The sequence below is a fragment of the Eurosta solidaginis genome, chromosome 5, assembly GCF_040869045.1.
Source record: "Eurosta solidaginis isolate ZX-2024a chromosome 5, ASM4086904v1, whole genome shotgun sequence".
NCBI classification, from domain to species: domain Eukaryota; kingdom Metazoa; phylum Arthropoda; class Insecta; order Diptera; family Tephritidae; genus Eurosta; species Eurosta solidaginis.
This window is the reverse complement of record NC_090323.1, coordinates 127,672,409-127,697,405: the sequence shown is the minus strand read 5'-3', so window position 1 is coordinate 127,697,405 and position 24,997 is coordinate 127,672,409. Positions and strand designations below refer to the sequence as shown.

The window sequence follows — 24,997 nt, the reverse complement described above, 5'->3', positions numbered from 1 at the left end:
AGTAAAAGTGAAAGTATTTTTTTACCATCTCTTGTTACTTTACACATTAGACATTGGAAACGACGACCAGCATCTACAAGTTTCTATTGAGCCTTGCAACGAATAGATCTAATTGCACCCAATTCACCAAAATTTACAATGGGTGGCTCATATTCACCCTCATCCGTTCGTGCCATTGGTGAGGCGGTAAGTGTAATGGACAAAGCTGTTGTTTTTAATAAATCAGCTGTTGCAGGTATGCAATACAAAGTCGACCTGCAAAGAAGAAAGATCAATGTAATTGCCAAACAAAACATTAATTTCGATTATCGATACCTAACGTAACGTGGCGAGGAGTTACCCTGATCTTCTACCACATATTTTGTGGTCACCAATGGTGGTAATAAACGCTGTTCATTAGTAATAAAAGCACCACCAGCGCTATTTTGATTTTCAATGATAACGCTTATCGGATTTGGCATCTGATCGGGATCTAAACGGCGTTGGGCTTGATCATACTGTTGCGGCTGTTGATATTTACCAGTAACAGGTGCAGGTGGTTGCTAAAGAAAATAACACAAAAATAATCATCAGCAAATTTGTAAATTATTAGTTGTATTAGCATACATTATAACCAGGAGGTCCGGACGTGTCCGGGTATTGGGGGTTGACACGGCTTGGGTGGTTGACTGAGCATTGGCGTCTGTCCAGGTTGTGTTGGTGGCATCATAACAAGCCATCAATAACAAGTGCCAAGAATATATCCGCGGCATACCTGCCGACCAAAATGATTCAAGGGGTTGTGATTGCCAAACTCACCTACCCGTGGCGAATCCTGTACCTAACAATTTGGTGTGAACAATTGGTGCCAGTTAACCCTCTGAAATAATCGGCGCAATTGTACGCCATTGTGTTGGCATTAATTAGGCAAAATGCAAAAACTTTTCATCCTCCTCGCGTGACCATTCTGTCTTCTTTAAGCTAGGATCAAGCCATTCGTACCAGCGTGCCTTACATTGCTTGGCAGATTTGCGGTGCAGCAGTGATACAATACGTGACCACTGGTTTTTGCCATATTTCATTACAGCTACTTTGAGGATTTCATCCTGAAAGTTATCAATTTAGTTAATAAACGGCCAAGAGTAACCAGTCGCGTCAAATGCTTACCTCAGTGTTTCTCCACACACCACCTTTTATCATCATTCGCGGCATGGTGCTATATAATTGTGAATTCTTTCGCTGAGCACAAAAATCAAATCAAAAATTTTTGTCGAAATAAACAGCAAAAATCATTGCATATTAAAGACTTTGGGAAAATTTTAGAATAGCACCCCCGAGTTCGGGGTAAAACTTGGTATCAAATGAAAGAGGGAGTTCTCCCGATCACAAATATATATATTTTAAAGTACGCAAACTTATAATTTAAAAGTTATTTGTTGTTAAAGTTTGCAAATTTCTATAGAACTTTAAATTACAATTTACACATCTTTCAAAACCTTAATCCACATACATATCTATATAAATTGGCAACGATAAACTTAAATTGCATTTTAGTATATTTCACATTTCATTTTTGCATTGTTTTCACTTATTATAAATGTTTTCATTAAATCAATCGCGCTTTTGTAGCAACATGCACATATATATATATATATACATATATTTTATTGATGACATTACAAAGCTGTGCTGCCACATATATATACGTATACACATATAAAATTTGTATAGAAATTTGCAAACTAACACCAAATTACTTTTAAATTATAAGTTTGCGAGCTTTAAAATATATATATATGTGATCTGGAGAACTCCCTGTTAATTTTAAATATTTCCGGAGATATTCCATTTAAAACTCTCAAAATTGAAAAAATTTTCGACCACCAAATGTTTTGCTGTCTCGCTGAATTAGAAATGGCGAATTTTTTTGCACGCAAAAATTACGTATTTTGCTATCCCTATAAAAATAATAGGTACGAGAGAGCACAATACATTGTGGGAAAGCTAAATTTGTCAACATGCTATTTTATTTGAAGAATTTTTCATTCCAAATCGTCACCCCTGTCAAAAATTCGTGTGTTTGTGTGCGTTTATGGTCACACGATTTTTGCAGGGTAGAGCTGTGGATGGTAATTTTGTGATTTTTAGGACCCCCTCTACCCCTACAAATCAACAAAAGTTTGAAAATCGGGGCACCTTATATAAAATCCAACCCTTTCCATAATATTCTTACCTTCAGGTCTGGCAGCCCCTTAACACATAAACGAACAGTATACTCGTTCAAAATACACTCGCTCTGCCATATTATTTCGGTTGCAGATGACAATTCGATTATAAAATAAACAAACGAACTCGTCGACGCTGGTGTATTTTTTTCAGTTTTAAGTTTCGTTAATTATTAAATTAAAACGCGTTGTGGCTTAGTTGTTAACATCGGTAGTGGCTAACATAACTCAGTTTAATGATTTGAACTTATTCCAAGTGCGGTATTTTAAAGAAATCGGTCAGAACGCATTAAGTTTGTTCGGTGAAATTTACATTTTTAAACGCTTATATTTCATAAACTAAGAATTTTCTAGAGTTGCGGACCCCTTTTACCCCTACAAATCAACAAAAGTTTGAAAATCGTGGCAACTTATATAAAATCCAACCCGTTTCATGTCAACTAAATCGCTCCCGATATGGTCAGCCTAGTACCTTAATGGTTCCCGGAACGTACCCGATCGGCATCCGACAAAGGACCAACAAAGTCGATAACGGGGAGTGTCCTTATCGCTACAACAACAACAACATTATTTACCTTCTGATTTTCATTCATACGTATGTGCATTTTTAAATAATAAAAAAATGGGTAATAGTGCAGTTTACGGTACCCACCGAAATTTGGGCCAAAATTTTCGAGTGAGGTATCAGAAGACGCGTATTCACGTCCCGAGTCCCTCCGAAACCGAGGGTGGGATCCATAGTATTTTTGCGCAGAACACCTTTCTGCGTTGGCGGCCTTCGGCCGCGCTTATAAAAAATAACCCTGGGCTACGCCATGCCAAGTCCGGGTGTGTGGTATAGACGTGGCTACCGCCACGGTGATGCACAATTTTTTTTGTGGGTATAAACACAACAACAACCACATTAAAATCGCCAACTTCAACTGCAAATATCTCCGGACAGAGGTAAAATTTTTCTTTTCCGCCTTCGGATTATTGTTCTCGAGATTAATACGCGTCTTTTGATACCTCACTCGAAAATCTTGGCCCAACTTTAGGGTGGGTACCGTAAACACTACTACCGAAATCTACAACTAAATGCAGATCCACGTGTCATTTGCCAAGGATACAAGGTACTTTACAAGCAACATGCTTTGGAATACGGTACCAAACTGGTTGGATGTATTTCCCTAAAAAAGGGTGGAACTACGCATCTTGGTTTGCCAGTATTTGCTTCGGTAATTTATATTGATTTGTAGTGATTAAAAATTGCATTAGTAGATAATGTAATGTGAATTAAAATTGAATAGGTAGCCGGAGCAAAAAAAGGCAACTGATCGGCATGTAACTGTTATTTATGTGGCGCCACCGGGAGCTGCTGCTGCTATCCCAGAAGCATTAGAAGCAGAAATGGCTTTGATTTTTTGCATCACCATAACATGATATGGTTCGCGTTAAGCACGCTCTCGTAAGGCAACAAAAATCGCGTCTAGTCAGGCCCGATTGTCCAGGAATCATCGCACCAGAAAGGGTAAGTAAATTGGCTACCATATTAAATAATTTGTCATGCTTTTGTTGATAATCAAGTGAAGAATGCAAATACGACAGAGTTCGAAGTTCATGAGAAAACCAATTAATTTTTTTAATTAGCGTTTGGAGAGAAAAATAAATGTGTATGTATGCATAGAACTGCATAGAAGGGGAGGCATTAATTAATTATTATCAGTAGATTTGCAAGATTTTTGTCATTTTCCCTGCATCGCAGTTGGCATTACATTGCGTTAAGAGAGGACATCAATACCTTACTACCCACAGCCAGTTAAAATTTTTCTAAATTTTGCTCTTTTCATCACTGTTTCAAAACGTGGAAAGTTATATGTATATCGAGCATTCCATGGAGAATGGTACATTTTAGCAGACTTTCGCATTGCCGGCATTATTAATATTCAATCCCTAGAAGGTTTAATGTAGTCATATCAATAGTTCCCGAGATGGTGGGGCTAGTACGACAATGGTGCTTGTTACCGGAACGTAGATAGATAGATAATTTATTGAGGATTGCACAGTGACTTGCACATCTCCTTCACAGCACCTCATCCTAGCCGACTTCCTTGATGAACCCCAGCAGTGTTCTTTGCTTGAGTGATTAAATGTGGGAATGCTCTGGCCTTGGTGAGCCCATAAACTTAGCCCTACGTCTTGAAATTGCGCCGCAATATAGAAGGATATGGTCCACCATCTGCTGATCCATCACAAAATCGGTATGTGTTGTTCGATATTATACCCAGCTTTTATTATACCCAAACTATTCAGTCTACAGTGTCTTGTAAGAATAGCCGTTAGGGTTCTTAGGTTATGTTTTTGAGAGGCCTATTAATGCCCTAATTCGAGTTGTGCTGTAACCCCCTAACAGTAACTTAGATTGACTCAGGCCTGGCATATTGCGCCAGTGTTCTCTCTTTTCCCTCCCTTCTGCTAATAAATGCCCCTGTGGGCCAACTGGCAGGAACGGCTGGGGATCGATGGGTCATGCAGTTGCTGCCTCTGTTGTTGTTGTTGTTGTAGCAATGCTCGCCCCACCAAATAGCCGCAACCGATCACAAATTGTAATCAATATCCTCTAATGGGAGTCCAAGGAAACTTGCCGTTTCAACAGGGGTGGACCATAAGGAAAGGGGTGTTACAGGCGTTGGTTCCACATTACAATTAAAGAGATGGTTGGTGTCATGTGGGGACACATTGCAAGCGGGGCATACATTTTGTATGTCGGGGTTGATTCTGGATAGGTAAGAGTTTAACCTGTTACAGTATCCAGAACGAAGTTGAGCAAGAGTGACACGCGTTTCCCCGGGGAGTATGCGTTCCTCTTCCGCGAGTTCTGGATATTTTTCTTCAAGTACTGGATTCACCGGGCAAATCCCGACATAAAGGTCCGACGCCTGTCTATGGAGTTCACCAAGGACCTGCTTGTGTTTTTTCGCTCCATACGACTGGGTTCTCAGGTGCCGTATTTCCTCAAAATGCTTACGGAGATGACTCCTTAGGCCCCTAGGCGGTGCTGGTTCGTCAATCAGATGTCTATTGGGATGCCCAGGTTTCTGAGTATTCAACAGAAACTGTTTGGTCAGCATCTCATTTCTCTCCCTGATGGGGAGTATTCTCGCCTCATTATGTAGATGGTGTTATGGGGACATAAGAAGACAGCCCGTGGCGATTCTGAGAGCAGTATTTTGGCAGGCCTGTAGTTTCTTCCAGTGGGTGGTTTTTAGGCTTGGCGACCATATGGGTGACGCGTAGCACGTAATCGGCTGGCTAATTGCTTTGTATGTGGTCAAGAGCGTTTCTTTATCTTTTCCCCAGGTACTGCCAACAAGGGATTTGAGGATTTTATTACGGCTCTGAATTCTTGGAACAATTGCGGTTGCGTGCGCACCAAAATGTAGATCCTGATCAAACGTCACACCCAAGATTTTGGGGTGTAGGACAGTCGGTAGCGTAGTGCCATCGACGTGGATGTTCAATATGGTCGACATTTGGGGCGTCCATGTTGTAAATAAGGTCGCGGAAGATTTAGTCGGTGACAATGCCAGGTTTCGCGAGGCGAAAAAACTGGAGAGATCAGGGAGATAGCCGTTTATTTTATTGCATAGCTCATCGATCTCTGGGCCTGGGCCTGTGGCCATTACTGTGCAGTCATCGGCGTAGGAAACGATTGTGACTCCTTCCGGTGGTGAAGGTAGCTTAGATATGTAGAAATTAAACAAAAGCGGGGATAGTACACCACCCTGTGGCACCCCTTGTTTAATTCTCCTTTGTTTTGATGTTTCGTTTCTGAATTGCATCGATGCCTGCCGACCACCCAGATAATTTGCGGTCCACCTTTTAAGACATGGAGGAAGGGTAGACCCTTCCAGATCTTGAAGTAACGAGCCATGGTTGACCGTATCAAAAGCTTTTGATAGGTCTAGCGCTACGAGTACTGTTCTATGGTGGGGGTATTGATTCAAACCGCAATTTATCTGGGTGCTAATGACATTTAGCGCGGAGGTAGTGCTATGGAGTTTTCTGAAGCCATGCTGATGAGGGGCTAGCTGCAAATGTGCTTGGAAATAAGGGAGCAAAAGGGCTTCAAGCGTCTTTGCCACTGGCGATAGGAGAGATATCGGACGATATGACTCACCCACGTTAGCTGGTTTCCCAGGCTTTAGTAGCGGGACCACCTTGGCCATTTTCCATTTCTCGGGTATGACAAAGGTGGAAAGAGACAGGTTGAAGACATGCGCTAAATATTTGAAACCCTGTTTCCCTAGGTTTTTAAGCATCGGCATGGCTATGTCGTCTGGGCCCACTGCTTTGGATGGTTTAGCGCGACCAATGGCGTCCTCAGCCTCTCTAGCGGTGATGGTAATTGGTGACGCGCTGAATTTGTGTTTATGTGCGTGTCTATTGGCTCTCCGTCTATCTTTGTCGACCGTAGGATGCATTATATATTGTCGGCAGGAAGCGCTCGCGCATTTTTTCGCATCCGACAGCACCTTATCGCCAAAGGCGATGGAAACTTTGTCTTTGTGCTTAGTCGGATTCGATAGGGACTTTACGGTGGACCAAAGTTTACCTACACCGGTAGAGAGGTTACAACCTCTTAGGTGCTCTTCCCATTTCGCCCGCTTGTGTTCGTCCACAAGCAATCTGATGCGTTGGTTTATATCCCTTATTTGGGGGTCGCCTGGATCAAGCTGTCTTATAAGGTCGCGTTCCCTCGCTAAGCTCGCGGCCTCCGCCGGGAAGTGGGGCCGGATTTCGGGAATTCTCCCGGCGGGAATGAAATGTGCCGAGGCGGATTCAATGACCTTACGGAAGGCACGCTCCCCTTGGAGGGCATCAGTCGGGATAGGGAGGGCAGCAAAGCTGCTGTCTGTTGCAGATTTATATTCTTCCCACTTTCCTTTTTTGAAGTTTATGAAAGTGCGCTTTTCAGTGACGATGAAGTCCGCGGTACGCTCGAACGAAATAAGTATGGGCAGGTGGTCGGATGCCAATGTTACCATCGGCTGCCAGTTGACGCAGTTTACGAGTTCTGCGCTCACGATTGAGATATCTGGCGAGCTATGACAGCTTCCTACCATACGTGTGGGGGCGTCTCCGTTTATTGTGCAGAACGTCGTTTCGTCTATTTGATCCGCCAACATCTCACCCCTACTATCCGCCCGCAAGTTTGAATGCCATAGGTCGTGATGGGCATTGAAATCGCCTAAGATAATGCGATTGTTGCTAGTGAGTAAGGCCTCGATATTAGGGCGGTATCCACTGGGGCAACAGGTGACAGGAGGGATGTAGATGTTGATGATTTCTAGATTTGCATCGCCTGACCGGACAGATAGGCCTTGACGTTCTAAGACATTGTCCCTGCGGTCGATGCCAGGATCAAATATATGATATTGCACAGAGTGGTGTATAATAAACGCGAGGCCGCCTCCATTTCCGCTCTCACGGTCTTTCCTGTGGACATTATAACCAGAGCAGGTCTGCAATGCAGATCTTGCTGTGAGTTTAGTCTCTTGAATCGCAGCAATGCGGATGTCATGAAATCGACTATCTCCGTAATCTTCCCAGTTAGTCCATTACAGTTTAACTGCAGAATTCTGAAGTGCATGAGGGGTGACGCCACCACTCTAGGGATAAGTGACGGGTGACTACGCCTAGGTTGTGGAAGGTCAGGACGCAATTGCTGTTGTGGCATTGGGACTGGGCGCCCTTGGGCAAGCATTGGGGTACCCGGATGATTTGGGTTTGCGACCTGGCAACATGGCGCGATGAAACCCGTCGAGAGGTTGCCGTCGCGGAGACCAGAACATCTAGGAAAGTGGCACCACCCAAGGCAGGAGCTGCATTGAGCGGATGTCGCAAACCTATATATTCTGTGCTGGCAGACGGTGCAAACGGAGGCAGGGACTAAGAGTCTGTTTCCCTGACCTGCACGATTGCTGCCAGAAAAGAGGGGGGGGGGGGAGAAGAAGACGGGGGCAGGGGCTGATGCTCAGCATTGCTACCAGCTCTACTAAGAAGGTAGTAGTTATGAGTGGTATCAGCTGTTTGAGTTGTTGGCGCCGTAGGGCGCGAGCAGCAGCTGGTACTTGTTGTGGGTTGCTGAGCAGCGAAGCTGCTGGAAGGTAGTGGGGATACGCTTAGGCGTAGACCACGGGACGCCCTTGGGCGTGAGCAGCAAGGAGCCACAAAAGATTTATAAAAGTTACGTGGACGTCGGGTTTTGGGATCAAGCTCAGAACAACCTGTCCGATGCAACCATCCCTTGCACGAGACACACTGAACAGAGTATGACCGTCCTAAAAAGATTCTTTTCTGGCAAATGCAGCAAAACCATTTCTCAGGACCGGGGCCAGGAGACGGACCCGGATTGGGTTCGATACCTTCCCGGAGTAAGAGAATATGTAGCAGTCCTGCTGCAAGGAGCTGCTGGGAGGATGACAATTTGTGGGAGGGACGAAACAAATTAAATGGGGTCACACTGAAATGACAGTCCTTGGTCGGGAAAAATCCCGAGTCGCTCCGGTACATAGAACCGACTGCCTTGGGAAGCGAGTTGCTGCCTCTCTTTCCGTGTTGTTCGCCTGCTGTTGTAGAAGCAGTGCTTCGCCCCATCCAATAGGTGCGACCGATCACAAATTGTCATCAATGTCCTCTAACGGGAGTCCAAAGATACTTTCTGTTTCAACAGGGTGGACCATAATGATACGAGTGTTAGAGGCGTTGGTTCCACAATACAGTTAAATAGATGGTTGGTGACATGTTGGGACATATTACAAGCAGGACAATGTTTTGTATGTCGGGGTTGATTCTGGATAGGTAAGAGTTTAACCTGTTACGTTATCCAGCTCGAAGTTGAGCTAGAGTGACTACTCTCGTTTCCCTAGGGAGAGTACGTTCCTCCTCTGCTAGTTTTGTTCTTTGAGCACAGGAATCACCGGCATAGAGGTCCGACGCCTGTTTGTGGAGTTCACTGAAGACATGCTTTTGTTTTTTAGCTTCATACGGCTGTGTTCTCAGGTGCCGTATTTCCTCATAATGTAATGAGGCCGTGAACAACAAGAGCCACAAAAGATTTATAAAAGATACGAGGACGCTGAATTTTGGAATCTAGCCCAGAGCAACCTGTCCGATGCAACCATCCCTTGCACGTGAAACACTGACAAGAGTATTTATTTTTTTAATTTAATTTATTTATTATTACGGCTGTTTAGGCCTAAAACTTAAACTACTAAGTACAATTCATTGTTATAATTACTTATTTCTATTGAATATGCTGTTGGAATGCCATGTGATTCCGATCAGCATATTTACTAGCGTGACAAAGGGACGAGTCTGGGAGCCACTCATTACGACGTTTCCAATCCTCCAGTGCTCCCAGCTTAAGGCAACAAAATTTGGAACTTATATTTTTCAATTATATGTGTATTTTAGGCTGTCGGAATGTATTAGTATCCGATCAATGCAGCTAAACATGTCTTTGGATGTTGGAAATTGAAAATAACCCCTCAACTTTGTTTATTAAAGACGCTGTCGGAATGCATGAAGATTCCGATTAGCACAGCTCAACATATAATGGGAGGTTGAAAAGGACATGTTTCCAATCCCCCCTGCTGCAACTTTTATTTGGCCTTATTTTCGTTATTTTTGTTACACATTATATAATTTTATTGTTATATTAATGCTGTCGGAATGCGAGTGATTCCGATCAGCAACAGTAAATACCAGCTGGAAATACCGAATTCCAGCGAAATTAGTTGTTGGAACTGTCTGGAGTTACAGGTGGCCACCGATTTTCTTTTCCTTAGGGCCGGATGCATTGTATTTTGCTGCTACCAATATTACCATTCCCTTTTCGCGCTCCAGTATCGGTATATCATGTAAAAAAATAAAAGAAAAAAAACTTTATCTTATTGGAAGGGTTTTACAATGCTCCAATAAACTTTTTTTTAAAAGTATTGAAGTTATTACTACTATTTGCGGACAAATAGATTGTTGGATTGCTGTGAGCAAGATGTCCTTTATAGTAATGACGAAATTGATGATGAATGCCGAAAGGGAGCGCAGAGAAATGCGCATACGAAGTAGTGGCGACTAAATCTTCTTTGGGTACCCCTGCCAACGGAAGATGCATAGGCATGGTGGAGGTTCATTTGAAGTTACTTTACCAGGTCCTGATTCTAGTTATCTGAAATTTCTCTTGTGCCTTTGGAAAAGAGCTATGTGTGGAGCCCTATTTATGGAACACTTTTCGGCTTATATTAAAAACTTTTAATCTATTCTTACTGATTTGAGTTTCTTTTTCATTCTAGGTAATTTGATTTTGACGATGTGAGGATAGAAATATCCCAAATATTCCAGCTGTGGCTGTAAGAACATACATTTGCTCAAATTAGAAGAAAACTGCACGGTTGAGCACATCCAGTACCTATGTTTATACAAGGAGGAACACCACACTACTTTCACGGGGATGTAGCCACTGATCACGTTGTTGTAAGAGCTTATTTTAAATATGTTATTCATAAACACTGATTCTAATATTTTGTTTTGGTTTTTACTATAGAGTCAACCTGTTATATAAGCGATGTCAGCTATGCCTGTAACTTAAGCGCCTTCAGATGTAATAGTTACCGCGGACGCGGTCACGAGTAGTTCACTACGTGGGGATTACACTAATCAAGGACTTTCAATATCGGAAGGTTTTCCAGCACCATAACAACACCAACAATATGTGCAATCACCCGAATAAATTGTACAACAAACGTTAACACCACATCATCAGCCAGCAACAACAACTACAATCGCAACAAGTTGAAACTTCTAAACAATTAATGACTAGTGAACCACCAACATATCCGCAATATGCGCAAACATCAACACCAACATATGTCGCCTACTTTGCAACACGGTGAAGATGGCCAAGGCCATTCTGATTCTAATACTGATAAAGGCAACCCTTTTGGCAAATTTAAAAACTCAAACAGACCACGAAAAATGTAGATGATGGTATTAATTCTAGTACGGATAGTAAAGAATTTAAACCTAGGAAAAAAGCTAAACTTGATAAAAACTTAACCGAAGATGACAATGTTTCTAGTTCTAATACTAAGGAAGATGACCCTTTGATAAATATGAAGCTTAAAACAGAGTTGACGATGATGATAATGATGTTGATGCAAAGTCCAATGTCGAAAATGATGAAACTTATGAAACAGAATATGAAAATAGTATGTGTGTGGATTATAACCTGAAGCAAAACTGTCATATCCGGTACGACCAGAATTAGATGTTAAGAAAAGAACCTACATAAAGAGGCTCAGTATATTTATGGAAAATGTATCATGAGACAATGCCCAATGTATGTATTTCAATTAAATTCACCACATTGTTGGAAAAAGCATCTAAACTTTATGCATCGTGTAGAGAAACCAGAATATTTACAATTTAAATATAACGAACGTGGTGCAAAATGTAAATTTTGTGATATTCAAGCAGCTACACCAAGCTTCAAAAAATTATTGGACCCTGAGATTTCTCATATGCCTAATAGTTATTATTTAAAATGTAAATTATGCGATTGGAAGACGAAAATACATTCAAGTATGAATTTTCATTTACGTGTACATCACGCTGAAACAATTGATGTATTCGCTCAAGCAGTCAAGTGTGACGTAGATGCTCAGAACGAAGCAATTTTGAACTCGTGAATGCGCAATCTTCTACGTGTGATTTGTGGATAGCAATCACAAAGGAAAATGACGTAAAAATAGCCCATAAAAGAATGTTTCCATGCGCAATGCGCCACCTTCTATAATTCCATCATGATTACTATCCAAATATAGCAGTGATTAGCGATTTTCTTTCAATCGATTCATTTGAATGACAATCACCGCTGGCAGCATTTCGCCAATAGCGATATTTCTTCATGAAGAATGAAAATCACCTCTTGCATCATTTCGCCAATAGCGATATTTCTTCATGACGCGATATTTCTTCGGTTGTTTTTGATTTAGCTAGTTTGCTCTTTCAGGCGACGTTATTTTGAATTGTTATTTTTATAAACGACGTTTGATTGTATTAATTTATTAACAATCCGTTTTAATACTGAGTGAAAGATGACAGGAAATTACAGTAAAAAAAGAAGTGAAATGTGGCAATTTTATGAGCCCATAAATGAAACGCATGCAAAGCCCGGTGATAATTGTAAAAGTCCCCGTTCATATAAATATTTCATGAAGTGTATAAAAGAGATTAAATGAGCGAATTTTTTTGTTTTTAATTACAAATGACGCTAAATAGATTTGGGTCTTTACACTTGGTATAAGATTGGTTACCTGTGTAATTCCTAAGTTAATACTTATAGGCAGTAGTTGTTAGCACTTTTATAAAATTTGTGTTTTGAGGGAAAAATAAAATAATTATAGAAATATATATCACTCGTCTTATTGTAAACAGATGTAACTCAAAATTAAAGTTTTTTGAGATAATGCAATTCAAGTTTTGTCATATTATTTGGTTGACTTCTCCGGCTAATTTCTAGGGAACTGAAGTGGGTGGCTAATTTTTTGTTAAAAAATATTTTTATAATAATTTGAAGAATTTGCTATATTTTTGCTTTGCATTTTTCATTAAAAATTAATTCACTTTACAATAAACACATTATGCGGCCAAGTACAACTTTCAGAATAAATTCATACGGAGTATTTCTGAACACATCAGTGCAGTATAAAAATAATAGTAAATAAATCATGTTTTTATGGTGTTACATATACAGATTTATTTCGGGTTGATTCACCTTACATTTAAAAATCAAAGCATTTTCAATTAGCAAAATTTATAAAACAAAGATGCATAGACATCTATTTCCGCTAGTCTCATCTCATTGAGTCTAATACGAGACTGAACATAATGTCATCAGCCAGTTAATAATATTTGTATTTGTATTTGTAAATATAAGTATCTCAGGAAATTAGAATTTCACATTATATTAGTTTACAATAAAAGGTACATATTTTTTCGTTTTATTCCAATTTTGGTTCATATATTCTGTATTCTAAATTAAATTAATGTATAACATTCACTCTACTCCGGAAGTAAACTTAAACATTCCATTTTTTATATCCAAGTATACAAATTGCACATTCGCTTATTAAAAATAAGTTAAAGTGATCGCTATAGCTATAAAAAATAGCCGCGATTCAATAATCGCCATCACTTTTTCACTGATAGTTCAAAATCGCTGTATCGCCCATCACTAGCCCGGCCCAACTGACAAATTAGTGATTGTTTTTTGAGGATGGAGACGCGAGACAGCTTACAGAATGGCAAATAGTCTGTGATTTTCACCCCAAATAGTCTCTAATAGTGGCTAGAGACGGCTTACTGAATTCAGCTGTTAGTGTGACGTTAGCCCCTTGACTTTTGCGGGGACAATGACAATTTCACCAAAAACAAGCTACCAGAGTGAAAAATGTCACGAATTTTTCTAATTTTGATGGATTTTATATTAACGAATACGCCAAATTACTTTCATAGTTATTTTTAATATAAAAGAAAAAATGAGCCGCATGTGTTGGAATATTTTAATACGAAATATCAGCCTAGAAAAGAAGGTTTTTAATAAGTTTTTCGAGCTTCCGAAAATTTCTTTGGTGGAAGAAACATGGGTCGAATTATTATTATTATTACTAGGTCTGGAATCACTGCGACCTTTGTTTAGATCTATTGTGGGTCAAAGTATACAAAGCAAGGGAATATAGCCTTCTTAAGTGTCCGTACGTTTGCTCAGGACATGTTGACAAAACATACGCGTTTGTAAATTGATTGCTCAAAGGAAGTCCTTATAAGCCGACACCGCAATTTCTAAAGAGTTTAGCATAGTTAAACGTAATTTTTATGAAATTGAATGGTGATAAATTGGCTACAAGTCCATATTTTTTATTTATTGTATAATTCAAGCGTAGCTCTAGAGGAGGGAATTGTTAAACCACTTTTTAGGGAGAACATTGTCCTGTAGCTCTGCAGGTTAGCCACTAGTTGTGCGAGTTCTTTTTACCATTGTACCAGGGGCACCTTGGGGCAAGCCCCACATGCACATGTTCTGTGCCCTTTTAGCATTGGCATGATGGCGTCCCACAAACGTAACAAATTAGACACCTACCACTCACTGCAGACTTTGGAGGTAGATTTTTTCTCAACATGCCTTGAGAAATATCCTCTGTAGAGGCATGATAATAGGGCCATGCTAGAACAGCAGAATTTTTCGTGTATTTTTTTCTGTCTAGGGGTCAAGCTGCCATAATAATATGAGTCATTAACCAATGTTTGAGTCATTATCCACTATTTTTCAATAAAATGGCATGTTTGCTGTATTCTCTCGATAGCACAAACATCGTGCTAAGCACATTATTATTGTCTCAGATGACCATTGCGTTTTCATCCTGAAAGAAATTTCAATCCCGGAAAACCACAATTTCGCCTTAAACAATAACGATATGGCAACGCTTTTAGCAAAACAACAAACATTATGAAACTTCAAAAATCCCCAAATACGTCAAAAAATTTTGAGTGGAACTACCTTCTTTTTTATACCATGACACCACCTCATTTTTATCAAAAATTATAAAAGGTGGTATCAAAAGACGCGTCTCGACCTCCGTTTTTAGAATGCGAGAGCAAAAAGTAAAATTTTTCTTTCTGTCAAAAGACATAAGGAAAAAATTGGTTGCAATTTTCAGGTCGTTGTTGTTTTTGCCAGATTTTTTGTACACACACATACACTAATACAGAAAGGTGTTCTGCGTGCATTTAATTTTGATCCCCAAACCGGTGTTGAACCTCAAGTCTATTAAACTCCTTTTCCGTATTTTGCCCGTGACGTTGAACAATGATGGGAATACTGTTGACACTTACGCTTTATTCGATGAAGGTTTTTCCGTTACCATGATCGACAGTTCACTAGTAGAGGAGTTGGGTCTCAAGGGTGAAGCGCAAAGCTTAAATGTGCAGTGGTTTGGTGACACAAGGCACACTAGCCTGCCTCAGTGGTCAGCATGTTGGTTAGCGGGTGCGGTATGAATAAAAAGCATACGCTTTACAGTGTACGTGATCTGAATTTGCCAATGTCAGAGTCTGAGCGATACTGATATTTGTTAAAGCATTAGTCATAACCGATTTCTATCACTAGTACAATGGATATAATGGGGCTACACCAAAACTACTCATAGGGCTGGATCACTGGCACCTAGGACTTCCGAGTGAGACCATAAAAATTAATGCCAACGGACCGTATGTCGCCCACACTGAGCAGGGGTGGACAGTATTTGGACCCTAAATAGCCCCTTCACCTGAATCGAACACACGTCTTTGTAGGGCATACGTCTGAGCAAAGGCTTGACGTCATGATTGCTGACTATTTCAGCACTGAAGGGTTTGGATTAAGGTCATCAGAGCCCATTGAGGGCAAGGCAGACGTGCGAGCACGTTCATTGCTTGCCTCAACGACGCGCCATATAGAAGGGCACTATGAAACCGGGTTGCTGTGGAAAACAGACGACGTCCATCTCAGTGAAAGCTACACAGCTGCGTACAAACGTTTTGTCGGTATTGAAAGACGCATGCAAAAAGATCCAGTATTCGCCAATGCGTACAAGGATTTTATGGACTCTTACGTCACCAAGGGCTACGCGCGTAGACTCACGCCAGATGAAGCAGCACAAAGCTCCCAAAAAACTTGGTACTTGCCACAATTTGGGGTGACCAATCCTAACAAGCCTGGAAAACTTCGCCTAGTGTTGGATCTGCAACTGAGTCCCATGGTGTTTCTCCCAACTCCCAGTTGCTTAAGGGTCCACAAGAATACCAGCCTGTGCTGTCCGTGCTATTCCACTTTCGGGAAGGAGCAGTAGCAGTATGCGGCGATATAAAGGAAATGTTTCATCAGATACGCATACGTGAGGAGGACCAATGTTCACAACGTTTTCTATGGCGTGACGGCAACACATCAAAACAACCAGAGGTCTTCGAGATGGTAGTAATGACGTTCGGAGCGGCTTGCTCGCCGTGTGCCGCCCAGTATGTGAAATCCCTGAACGCCCTAGAACACCAAGAGAAGTCTCCTCGGGCCGTGAAGCCTATCCTCGAGCGACATTATGTGCATGACTTCGTTGATAGTTTTAACGAGGTTAAGGAGTAGCGAAGAAAGTGTTTGACATCCATAAGATTACAGGGTTCGAGTTACGCCGCTTTACATCGCAAGAAGTTTTGGAGGCACTCAACGGGACGGAATTTGTCATACCCATTCTCAGCAAGGAAGGGATAGCCGTTGACAAAATTCTTGGTATGGTCTGGCAGCCGTCGACGCCATCAACACTGGAGAACGAAAACCTACCAAACGAGAACTGCTCAGCATTGTAATGTCGACATTCGATCCCCTCGGATTTCTCTACAACCTTACGATTGCAGCGAAATTATTAATGCGTGAAATTTGGCGAAGGAATATTAAATGGGATGAACAATTAGCCGACGATCTCAATGATGCTTGGCGTTCATTGCAACAACGACTTCCATCAAATACATGGTCGCAAATTCCAAGATATTACTTTCGGTGCGAAAAGCCAAACGATATTCAGCTGCACATTTTTGTTGATGCTAGCGAACAGGCGTTCGCCACAGTGGCATACTTGGGGATCGAAAACTCGGCTGGTGAAATAAGCGTATCCTTCGTCTGTTCAAAATCACGCTGCGCTCCACTGAAGCCACTCACTGTGCCGCGCCTCGAGCTGCAAGCCGCAGTCGTTGGCACAAGGTTAATGCAAACAATCCGATTGTGTCCTATGGTACGATTCAACAACCGTACTCAAGTGGATACGGAGCGAACATAGACCATATAATCCATTTGTCGCCCACCAAGTAGCGGAAATTATAGGCGCTACAACATTGTCCAGTTGGAGATGGATACCAAAAGGTCATAACGTTGCTAATGAGTAATATATTTGTCGATTACATCCGTTTTCCATCTTTTGACATACTGATCCGAACAATTGGGTGGGTGATTCGTTTCGTAGGGCAATGCCGCAACTGTAAGCAACCTGATGAGCTCCATGGATTAACGTCATGGGAATTGACAAAGACAGTTCTTTATCGCTGGGTTCAAGCTGAAGCGTTCGCCGCAGAATTCTGTTTGCTCGAAAAAGGCACTCCCATCTCTCCGTCAAGTGTGATTAACAAACTCTCGTCTTACATAGATTAGCACCGTATCCTTCACGTGAAAGGTCGCATCGACGCCGCGGAATGGCTACCAGTTCCCACCGGACGTCCTATTATATTGCCCTCAAATCATCCGTTTACAAAGCTTATAATTAACCACATTCACGTCGCCATGAAACAACAAAACGCAGAAGCAACAATCTGCGAAATCCGTCAAAAATATTGGATACCTCGATTGCGTAAGCTACTTCGAACCGTTGTTAGCAGCTGTCAAATCTGTCGATTGTACAGACCGGCGCCAATTGTACCAACTATGGGCCCATTGCCCGTTGATCGTTTACGCCGTACATAAGACCGTTCTCCTACACCGACCTCGATTATTTTGGCCCTATCAACGTCACGATCTGCTGGCGTCAAGAGAAATGCTGGGTGGCGTTGTTCACCTGCCTCACCGTTAGGGCGATACATTTGGAACTCGATCATGACTTAATTACGTATGCGTGTATCTTAACTATTCGCAACTTCATCAATCGTCGCGGAGTTCCCGTGAGAATGAGGTCAGACAATGGAACAAATTTTGTGGGCGCCAACCAAGAAGCTAAACGGTTTAGTTAAGTATTCGACTGCAAACGCTTTCAGGCAGAGATGTCGAGTACAGGCGTGGAGTGGTGGTTCAACTGTACGATCAATCCATCCCAGGGTGATGCAGTGCGTAAAACGAGTGCTGCGTCAAAAAAGAGAGATGTCCGAAGGAACACGCACTGCTTTGCTTCTTGATCGAAGCGGAAAACGTCGTCAACTCTCGTCCTCTCACTCATCTGCCAATATCATTTCTTGCTCGGCACAGCCAACACTGCGCACACACCAGCGACTCATGTGCAACCCGAAAGGCTATGTGCTCTGCGAAAGCAGTGGTCGATTTCTTGCCAACTACGAGATCACTTCTGGAAGAGGTGGATTGCAGAGTTTGCCAATGTTAAACCGTCGTGCGAAATGGTGTGAGGCTACAAGATCCTTGAAGATTGGCGATATTGTGTTCATTTGTGACAGTTACATACCCTATCGATCACTTGTTACTTTGTATTTATTGTAAATCATCTGTTTGTACGTATGCATTGGAATGTAAACCGATATTTTCTCTTGTCAATATCATTGGCTGAGAGTAACCCGGACGAGACGCAACCGCGGTAAGTTTAATTTATACAATTCCATTATTTGTTCGATTGTCATCACATTTGCATTCTAATCCCTGTTCTAGAAATAAATGCTCTAACACTTAAATGTTCCAATAATTTGATGTTAAATTTTGAGTCATCGTCCGAGCTGCAGCGATTACATGGATGAATAAGTAAAATATAAAGACAAACTTCAAACACTATTTTTTCATCGCCATCGCTATTACTGGAGCTCAAACAAAACAATAAAATAACTATCTCATTAAGCTGGCTCGAGGTCTGTGTTTTAAAATAAAACACCGTTGATGATTTTTTCTTTTTTTTCAACCAATATATTTCGACTGCTCTGCGGCAATCGTCATCAGGGTTACAAAACTAATAAAACAAAAATAATAGTAAATAAACAATTAACAAATTATCACAAAAAATTTATCATTTTACATTTGCACATACGTTTCTTAGCACGTCTGCCCTGTGCGACGTGGAGTATGGTACTGTCTTCCTCTAAGCAAATGTTTGTATATATGCGCGGAATTGTCCACGTCGCTCTTAAAGTTGAGTCGTGTGTTAGTCGGTACGTTGATAATGTGTAACATTTCAAGAGTGAATCGTCTACTGTAGTGTTGTTCTTGTTGCAGTATTTTGGTCTCGTCAAAGTTAGGTATGTGCCCACTAGCTGCACAGTGTGCCATAAGTGCTGTTTTCTGGTTATTTTGTTGATGGCATTGTTTTAGATCGGATTTATGTTGTGATAGTCTTGTTTTTAGTTTGGATTTAGTTGTACCGACATAAATACTATTGCAAGCTTCCTCAACCTTGCCTTTACAGGGAATTTTATACACAACGTTGCTTTTGTCCATATTTTGTATGGTTGACTTCGTTTTATTGAAAAATTGTTTTAAAGTATTGGACGGCTTATGTGCTATTTTTGTGTTATCCTTGTTGTAACAATCAGATTTAACCAAACGTTCTGATAATTGAGGTACATAGGCCAGCGACTTAAAATTTAATGGTTTTCCGGGTTTTTGTGTGTTATTTGGCAATTTAGCTTTTTTGATTAACTTTCTTATTGTGTGTTTAGGAAAATCATTATTTCTTAACAATGTGACTATTTCTTTCTTTATTTCCTTGTGGTACACTTCGTCTGAGGTAAGTAGCATTTTCCGTATACAGCCCAATGCTGTATTTACAATCATGGATTTGGGATGCTTAGAATTAAAATTTATAATTCGTCCTGAAGCTTTTTCTTTTTTATACCACTTAAGTTTTAGTCGATTGCCTCGTCTGTTTATTTCAGAGTCTAAATAAGCTAATTTTCCGTTGTTTTCTACTTCTACAGTAAATTTTATATTCTTGTCAAAATTGTTGAGTGTGTCAAGTGTATTTTGTATCTCGTTTTCACGTACTATGGCAAAGAGGTCATCGACGTATTTCGAAAGTATCCTAGGTTTATACCGCAATTTTTCCATACTACTATCCAAAAGTTTCTCCATTATTATATCCGCTATGATTGGGGATGTGGGCGCTCCCATCGGCATTCCTTTCAATTGCGTGTATATGGTATTCTTAAACTTAAAATATCTGCTCTCTTTTATACAGAATGTTGTTATCTCCATAAACAGCTGTTTGGGTATCTTTGTGAACTCTTTAATCATTACCCACTTTTCTTGTATTGTATCGAGTACCAGCTGTATTGGTATACTCGGAAAAAGTGATAACACGTCGAACGAAATAAGTTTTTCGTCGTCAAATATATAAGTGTTATTTATCCTTTCTTTAAACTCGAGCGTGTTTTTGATGTTATATGTAGAATTTGACGTTATGTTTTTTAATATTTCAGCAATATATTTGCACAAACCATATGAGGGTGATCCAATCGCTGAACAAATTGGCCTTAATGGAGTGCCTTCCTTATGGATCTTAGGGTGGCCATAGATTCTGGGTGGAAGCGCAGTTGTTGTTGTAAGTCTATTTCTCTCAGACTTCGTGATTAAATCCATTTTAAAAAGCTTATCTACTAGGCAGTTGTTCTTATTCTGCAATCGTGATGTTGGGTCCTGTCTTTGAACCCTATATGTAGTTAAATCCATTAAAATTTCTTCCATTTTCTTATTGTAATCGTCGACTTCCATTGCTACCGTTTTATTACCTTTGTCTGAAGTTAAAATTCGTATGTTACTATTTTGTTTAAGAAATTTCTTTGTTTGCTCCACTGTATCTGCAATTGCACTGTCTATTGCACTTGTCTTGTTTGTTGTTGTGTGACTTTTTATCATCAGCGATAGTTTTGTGCGTGCCTCCTCTTGCTGATCTTTATTCTTTATAGTTTGTAACAAATCCTCTCCATCCGCTATGTATTGAAACAGCGGGAAGCTCTTATTATCGACCGGTAGTCCGAACTTCGGCCCCTTCGCCAACAATGCTTTTATATCTTGTGGAAATTCTAATTTCGTTTTATTTATAAACCACTCTTCATGTTTTTTGTTATTAGTAAGTATTTCGTTTCGTTTTGCTCGCATTTTATTAAATTTTAACTCTTGGCGCTTTTTTAGTGTTGTTGTTGTTTTGTTCGCGACATTACTCTCCCTTTCCATTAGCTCAATAAATTCTTTCTCACCCAATTCTTCTCTAAGTTTTTGTGTTACTTGATCTATTCGCTGGTTTAATCGTTGTAATATATTGTGTTTTTGTTTTATCAGCAGGCTTAAAATTTTCATTAGGTAAAACTGCGTATGTCTGTGTACTAATTTTTTAAAAAACTACAATGAAAACGCTAAATCAACAATCAACAAATTGCAGCTAATGTCAAAGAAATTGGTAAAAGTTAAATCAAGTTTAAAGTTCCTTATGAAATGTAGAAAGTCAAAAATTATCCCTAAGTTTATAAGTAATTCAACTAAATGTAAGCAATTATTTGTATCTGACTCGGACAAAAACACGGACATAGAAAAATTAGTACACAGACATACGCAGTTTTACCTAATGAAAATTTTAAGCCTGCTGATAAAACAAAAACACAATATATTACAACGATTAAACCAGCGAATAGATCAAGTAACACAAAAACTTAGAGAAGAATTGGGTGAGAAAGAATTTATTGAGCTAATGGAAAGGGAGAGTAATGTCGCGAACAAAACAACAACAACACTAAAAAAGCGCCAAGAGTTAAAATTTAATAAAATGCGAGCAAAACGAAACGAAATACTTACTAATAACAAAAAACATGAAGAGTGGTTTATAAATAAAACGAAATTAGAATTTCCACAAGATATAAAAGCATTGTTGGCGAAGGGGCCGAAGTTCGGACTACCGGTCGATAATAAGAGCTTCCCGCTGTTTCAATACATAGCGGATGGAGAGGATTTGTTACAAACTATAAAGAATAAAGATCAGCAAGAGGAGGCACGCACAAAACTATCGCTGATGATAAAAAGTCACACAATAACAAACAAGACAAGTGCAATAGACAGTGCAATTGCAGATACAGTGGAGCAAACAAAGAAATTTCTTAAACAAAATAGTAACATACGAATTTTAACTTCAGACAAAGGTAATAAAACGGTAGCAATGGAAGTCGACGATTACAATAAGAAAATGGAAGAAATTTTAATGGATTTAACTACATATAGGGTTCAAAGACAGGACCCAACACCACGATTGCAGAATAAGAACAACTGCCTAGTAGATAAGCTTTTTAAAATGGATTTAATCACGAAGTCTGAGAGAAATAGACTTACAACAACAACTGCGCTTCCACCCAGAATCTATGGCCTCCCTAAGATCCATAAGGAAGGCACTCCATTAAGGCCAATTTGTTCAGCGATTGGATCACCCTCATATGGTTTGTGCAAATATATTGCTGAAATATTAAAAAACATAACGTCAAATTCTACATATAACATCAAAAACACGCTCGAGTTTAAAGAAAGGATAAATAACACTTATATATTTGACGACGAAAAACTTATTTCGTTCGACGTGTTATCACTTTTTCCGAGTATACCAATACAGCTGGTACTCGATACAATACAAGAAAAGTGGGTAATGATTAAAGAGTTCACAAAGATACCCAAACAGCTGTTTATGGAGATAACAACATTCTGTATAAAAGAGAGCAGATATTTTAAGTTTAAGAATACCATATACACGCAATTGAAAGGAATGCCGATGGGAGCGCCCACATCCCCAATCATAGCGGATATAATAATGGAGAAACTTTTGGATAGTAGTATGGAAAAATTGAGGTATAAACCTAGGATACTTTCGAAATACGTCGATGACCTCTTTGCCAGATCCGAGGCCAGGTTTTTGTTATTCATTAAAAATATCTTGTTCTTTAGCTGCCTACTAAGGTGAGACCGTTCGGCAGCCTGAAGTTAAAGGGATAGGGGAAACAATGCGGTCGACTGCGGTAGAGCCCCATACCGCAGCAAGTCGCCATTACTCTCGGAGGTGGACCGGTATCCGGGAGGCTCCGTAAGAATACAGTCGGATGCCCCTGACTGCAAACCATCCAATGGGCACGGAATCGCATAACACCCTGGATTAGGGGTGGACCACCTTTTCAACTGGGCGCGGCCCAGTTCCCACCTTGAGGCCACGTTTAAAAACCATTTCCATATGCCTAAGCTATTAAGGAGCTGGGGCACAAATGGAGATAATTCCTAAACTTAGCTAGCACTCCCCTGGAAGGGGAAACTGTTGTGCATATTACCAGCCGGCACCATCTGGGAGGGTTCAGCCCAAGGATTTGCGCCAGCCTTTGTTAATAATAACCTGATTGTTATTATTTTCAAGGACGTTATTTAATTTATTTAAAACTATTTCATGATCCTCGTGGTCTGGATTTCCTGCGATCCATTTCCACGCACTACCTATGAAATTTAGTGACCTTTTCGATCTTCCTTCTATTTTTAGATTATTTAGATGAGCCTTAATTTGTGATATGAGAAGGGGTAAGAAGGGATAATTGGGATTTTTATAGAGTTCTTCTGCTTGTGTTTTCAGTTCTATATGCTCCAGGATTTCGTTGTATTTGTCAATGTCGATTTCGTGTATTATTCTAAATGTTCCGGTCTGTAGTTTGGCTGTTCCTTTTTCTATTGTTACAAGTTGGGAGTTAGAGTAGTCGAGTATTTGTACCTCTGCTAGGCAGAGCGGTATGAAAAATCTGCAAAGAAGAAGTTTTACACATCGTTTAATTAGTTGCGTATCCTACTTTTGTGTACTATTTGTCCTTTTTCGGTAATTACTGTACTATTTCGATCCTCCTTAACTATTTCCTTAGTATATGGCTTACTTAATATAGTCCCTAACCTCCTGTTTTTCTTGACGTAAATGATTTGAGCTGGTAAATATGATTTTCCGTTATGTTTTTTTCTGTTGTGGTATTCTATGTCCTTTCTCTGTTTAAGTGCCAGTTTCTCTAAGTTACTTTGCCTACTTCTTTCTATATCTTCTGGAATAAACGTAACGTTTCTACCAAAATATAAATCTACTGGCCTCTTTTTAGTCACAGAATGGATAGTATGATTGTATTCCGACACAGCTCTTTCTAGGAGCTCGTCAAAGTTCCTGTGTCCTCCATTCTCTTTGAGGCAACGCATTATTTCCACCAGAGTAGAATGGAACCTTTCTACTTGCCCGTTTGCCTGGCTTTTGTATGGTGGTGTTGTAAAAACTTCTATTCCCAACTCGTCCGTCATCATAAATTTAATTGAACTAGAATTCAATGAAGATTCGTTGTCGATTACAATCAGTTTTGGCACTCCGAAATAGAAAATCAAGTCTCTTAAAGGACCTCTAACGTCTACTATTGCCCTGCTTGAAAGCTTCCTTGTTTGTGCGTATTTCGTAAATTTGTCCAGGGCAGTCATAATTACTTTACCTTCTGTTAAAAAAATTTCTATGTGGACCGTGTGTCCGGGATATGTGGGTAATGGCGTCTCGCCAATTTTGGGTTGGTTGGGATGGCGTTCGTATTTGTTTTCTTTGCAAGTTGTGCAATTAGTTACAATTCTTTTTATTTTGCTGAGCATTCCTGGGAAATAGCTTTTTTCCAGAATCTGTACTTTGTTTTCAACTGCATTTCTGTGTGCGCGTTTATGGATGTCTAAAATGGTGTTTTCCTGGTCCTGTTCGTTGGTGATGTCGTCAACTAATTTTTGGGTATAGCGTATCTTATAGTTACTAAAATGTAGTGGATAGATGTTTTGGATCATGCCCATTATCCTTTCATCTGTGTTGATTCCGTTGATGACGGAGGGGTTAAGGTATCGTTTTAGGTGCGTAGTGAGAATTTGATTGTCATATTGGGGTTCTGTAATTATGTGACGATGGATTGTTGGAAATATTATTTTAAATTGATATGAAGATGTTTCGTCTTGC

The 24,997-nt window shown here is 40.2% G+C and overlaps 1 protein-coding gene and 1 long non-coding RNA gene across 9 annotated transcripts in view; one reads left to right on the top strand and one right to left on the bottom strand.

Moving 5' to 3' along the window:
- The window catches only part of LOC137252615 (protein transport protein Sec24C-like), a 91,622-nt gene extending 89,748 nt beyond the window's left edge, over positions 1-1,874 (bottom strand). For 4 of the 6 annotated variants that reach the window (XM_067788598.1, XM_067788602.1, XM_067788600.1 and 1 more), the window contains exons 1-4: positions 607-1,138; positions 316-542; positions 119-255; positions 26-73 (exon numbers count right to left, since the gene is read on the bottom strand). In XM_067788598.1, coding sequence (XP_067644699.1) covers positions 26-73; positions 119-255; positions 316-461 — 331 coding nt within the window. In that variant the 5' untranslated portion in view covers positions 462-542; positions 607-1,138. The other 2 variants (XM_067788597.1, XM_067788601.1) reach the window with 2 other exon arrangements.
- Positions 1,875-2,295: 421 nt separating this feature from the next.
- On the top strand, positions 2,296-12,657 carry LOC137252620 (uncharacterized). Of its 3 annotated transcripts, none has more exons than XR_010953630.1 (5): positions 2,299-2,799; positions 3,288-3,421; positions 3,494-3,714; positions 10,541-10,721; positions 10,792-12,657. It is a non-coding gene; the product is annotated as an uncharacterized lncRNA (long non-coding RNA). The 3 variants fall into 3 exon arrangements; XR_010953631.1 differs by having other exon boundaries at positions 2,299-2,830; XR_010953629.1 differs by having other exon boundaries at positions 2,296-3,421.
- Positions 12,658-24,997: the final 12,340 nt, after the last annotated feature.